At 50.8% G+C, this 4,470-nt stretch overlaps 1 protein-coding gene across 1 annotated transcript; it reads left to right on the top strand.

The window, feature by feature from the left end:
• Positions 1-2,463: 2,463 nt before the first annotated feature.
• On the top strand, positions 2,464-3,815 carry GUITHDRAFT_158290 (hypothetical protein; the record flags this gene model as incomplete). Its single annotated transcript, XM_005827653.1, has 3 exons — positions 2,464-2,527; positions 2,765-3,546; positions 3,717-3,815. 3 exons carry the CDS (start codon positions 2,464-2,466, stop codon positions 3,813-3,815), a joined length of 945 nt encoding a protein of 314 aa, XP_005827710.1.
• Positions 3,816-4,470: the final 655 nt, after the last annotated feature.

The following is a 4,470-nucleotide window of genomic DNA, read 5'->3' on the forward strand; positions in this document are numbered from 1 at the left end:
GCTCAAGCCATGTAATGAAAGCTGTGGATGTAAATCTACACTTTGGATCGGTTGATTCCTTATTTTCAAAGTCGATGGGTTTGATTTCACGACGCGTTAGGATATCATGCAGCAGATCTTTATCGGGAACGTAGTGCAAGTTCATGATATTCTGTCTTTCCATGAGCTCCCTGAACTCCTTGGTGAGAACTTCTTTTCTGTTGACATAGAGCCATTGCAAAAGACGTATCATGGAGCTGGTATACATCTTCCTGCTCTTCTTCGATATCGTATTCTCGCGGATAGCTTCCACTGATGCTTCGAGCGCTGCTTCGTCTTGTACGCGTAAGTTGTCCCACAGAGCAGACTCAGCTTCTGTAGAAGAACGTTTTCTCTTTGGTCGTGCATTGTTGGGTCTTGCAGCAGCAGTGGGATTTTGAAACATCGAGCTTGGTCCCTCCATCCCATCATCTAATTGTGACGTGCAAGATGACACTGACATGCCATCTCCTTCCGATTCGTCAATTGCTATCGCTGACTGCACATCATCGCTGGGAGGAGGCGGCGATTGACAACCACAAAATCCAGGATCCTCACTTCGAAAACTGGCACATACTGCATGAAAGTTGCCACCACATTTCCGGCACTTATGTCCAGTCCCAGTCGCAGGGTTGCATGGAGCTCCCTGTATTCGACATTCGCGTCCAAACAGGCATTCTCCGCTAGTTTCCGCCATTTCGTACTTTTTGTTGTACCGGGATCAAAGACTTTTGGCCGTACAATATTGGTACAAAATAAAAACATAAAAGATTTGTTATCAAATAGATATCGACCAGAATTCACTCAAAAACTATTTATTGGTACTAATATTGGGTACTATAGTTGAAGCGGACATCGGTCCATATCAAATCTCAAAGTAAATACACCCGATGCAATGTATATTTTGTACCCCATCATTTGTACTCTCCTGAACTTGACCGGTACTCTCTTAGATCTCTCAAATAAATTTTGAACTTCTGACTCATCCGGATTAATATCCCCGTCTGACAATAAACTATTATAAGACCTACAATAAAAATCCGGATGGTTACTGAGAATTATGATTTCAAAGTTTCAGTGGCTGCTCTACGGGAATCCGCCCCTTTATTAAAACCCATTTATAGCATGAGTTGAACAAATTATTTTTGAAGATCATGTCTAACTTCCATAAGAATTTCACAATTGTTGAATAAATATTGAATTTACAAAACACAATTCGAGGTATTTATGCAGATTAGCATGAGCAGGAAGGTGATGCGGGAAAATCCCCCTTTTGTTACGCCAAACATCCCCAATGCAACTCTGCAGAAACCAATTGTGAAATTTGAAATAAATAGATGTTGGTATGAAATATTTTCAAATATTTCGTGAGATCCCCTCATCCCCCATGCTATCGGAGCTTTAGAAGGGGGTGTAGTCCAGGGGTAGGGTGAAGGGGTCATGGAGATTTGATGAGGGGTACACTAAAAATTCATGACGGGTTCCAAAACAACCACGCCACGTTTTTAGGGGTCCATGAGCACAATAGCCAACCATGCCACTGCCTTATGGCTGAGTGTTGCCCATACCCTTCATGATCCAATATCATAATTATGATATCTGTGAGCATCGAATGACAAGATGAGCTTGTTACTATCTCGGCCCAAAAAAATTCTAGAGTCTAACGCAGAGGTTGGGTATGGGTAGTAGTGGGGTGGGGTGATTTCAGTGCTGTCATGCCTGGGTACGAGAAAATGTTGATCGGTGGGGTGGGCGATATCTTGGACCCATTTGAACGCTTATATATGTTCTTGTAGGGGTGGGTAATCGTAATGGACGGGTAGGAGTACATGGAGTGTTATGACAAGACGGGGTGTTTGAAGTATGATGGGGAGGTGGGGGTAGGGAGAATTTTTCATCAATTGACGGTGGGGTAGGGCCAATTCAAGATGGGTGAGAATTGTAAAAGGGGGTGGGTGATCCTGAAAGACTAGAAATGAGGGGGTTGTGTACAAGTATCAGGGATAAAAGGGGGGTGGGAGGATTCTTTTTTAGCTGAGGGGGTTGGTTTGACCTACAATGGGGGGTAGGGTGGGGATGAGTAAAAGAGGGGGACGGCGGAAAAGGGTGGGTAGTCATTGGAGAAACTGGGAAGGAAAGTTCGAGGGTGGCTGTTGGGGGTGGCATGTGCGGGGTATCAATTGAGGACAGGGTGGGTGGGGTCCCCAACACCGAGGAACGATGGCAGCGCGATGGGTAGCGATGATGGCGCTGCTGCCAGCAGCCTGCGCACTCCATGCGCAAACCCCAGGATCCAGCTTGCGCTCCTCCCTCCCCATGCAGAAGCTCTCGCTCTCATCTGAGAGCGCTATCCTTCGCGGCCCCTCCAAGGCTGTTTCCGAGGGAACCCAGTCCGGTGCTGTGGAGCACTTGCGTGGAGGAGCCGGAAAGGGCCCCCTGTCCTACATGTGGAACGAGACTGTTGAGCTCGCCATCTACTTTGCTCTCTGGTACTGGGGCAACACCTACTGTAAGTTTGATCATCATGTGTGGAGGAAGCTGTGGGGGCGGGCGTCGGGGGGCATATAGCTGTTTCCTAGGTTGCCAACATATGGCTTGTTATGTGTCTCTGTGAGTTTTGTAGATTTGGCTGAGATTTCGCCATGAGAGAGATGTTGGGAGGGGGGTGGGAGGAGAGTGAGGAGGGCATGAAGATGGTGCAGCACGAGTCGGGTGGGTTCTGTGGGTGTTGACCGTTGGTCCGCAGACAACATCTACAACAAGAAGGCCATGAATCTCCTGGGAGGATCCAAGGGAGGACTCGTGTGGACCGTCTCCTCCGCTCAGCTCTTCGTCGGCATCCTCTGGGTCATCCCCCTCTGGATCCTCGGCATCCGCACCTCCCCCAAGATGACTGCTGAGAACTGGAAGCAGATGGCTCCCATCGGCCTGTGGGCTGCTGGTGCCCACGGAGGCTCCGTCATCTCCCTCGGAGCTGCTGCTGTCAGCTTCGCGCAGATCCTCAAGGCCTGCGAGCCTGTCTTCTCCGCCGCCAACGAGGCTATCCTCCTTGGCAAGGTCCAGGCCTGGCCCGTGTACGCTGCTCTCCTCCCCATCATCGGAGGTGTTGCTCTTGCCTCGGTGAAGGAGCTCTCGTTCTCCTGGCTCTCCGTGATCTCTGCCATGATCGCCAACCAGTGCGCTGCCCTCAAGGGAGTTCAGGGCAAGGACATCATGAAGCAGCCGTGGGTCAAGGCCATGGGCCCCGCCAACCAGTACGGTGTCGTCAACATGCTCGCGTTCTTGTGGACTCTCCCCATTGTGTTTGCTGTGGAGGGACCTAAGGCCATGGAGTCGTGGGAGAACGCCATGAGGAAGGGATCGAAGAAGGAGGACGTGCTGAAGAACGTTGTGTTCTCTGGCCTCACCTTCTACCTCTACAACGAAGTCTCCTTCCTCTGCCTCGGCAAGGTCACTCCCATCACCCACTCCGTCGCCAACACCCTCAAGCGCGTCGTCGTGCTCGTCGTTTCCTGCATCGTCTTCAACGTGAGTGTGCTTGCAGTATCTGGATTTCCTCGCTCTTGCTGTTGTTGCTACCTCGTGTACTTGTCTCTGCTCTCTTCCTCGTCTTCCCCTTTTTCCTCTCCCCATCCACTTGCTTGCTTGTGCGCATTTCCTCATGGTTGTGATGCTGTTGACTGACTGGTTCTCTGCAGACCCCCGTGAGCAGGGAGAGCATCATTGGCTCCACCATTGCCATCCTCGGTACTCTTCTCTACTCCCTCGCCAAGCAGAAGTTCGGTGGAGGACACTAAGCAGCTTGCGAGTAGAAGCTTGATGTGTGAGCGAGATAATAAAGGATAGCGTGTGAGACTTGTCTTCCTTTCTACCTCGATCGGACACGTACTAATCGTTAGCTCGCCCTCGTACCTGCGTGGTTGTCACGCTCCCGCCCCTTCAGCATTCTCCTTCACGTCCTCCCTCCTTTCATCTCTTGTCCTTCCTCCTTCCATTACTGCAATCTCACACCATCTCGATGCTTGTTCTCCTTCCCTTGTCTTGTGCTGGCTGGTTTATTAAACTACATTCACCTCCTGCTGGTGCCTTTCTAGCCGCCTCCTCCTCTCGGCGATCCGAGCTGAGCGCATCGACTCTCTGCCTGCTGATCGAGTTAGCTCCTGCTCCTAAAGCACGATACGAGAATGCGAGAGGAAGGAGGGCGGAGGAAGGACGATGGACGAGGAAGGAGCAGGAAGGAAAAACGTCAAAAGAGGATTCATACCAGCGTCCTGCCTCGTTCTGGACTCCCTCGCAGGCTCCAAGCTCTCGAGAGTAGTCAAGATCGTCTGCAAGAATCTCAACAGGCGCTCCTCGCATCCTCATCCTAACCCTCCTCCTCCTCCTCCTGCTCCTGCTCCTGCTCCTGCTCCTCCTGCTCCTCCTCCTCCTGCTCCTCCTCCTACTTCTCTC

Source organism: Guillardia theta, assembly GCF_000315625.1.
Source record: "Guillardia theta CCMP2712 unplaced genomic scaffold GUITHscaffold_65, whole genome shotgun sequence".
NCBI lineage: Eukaryota > Cryptophyceae > Pyrenomonadales > Geminigeraceae > Guillardia > Guillardia theta.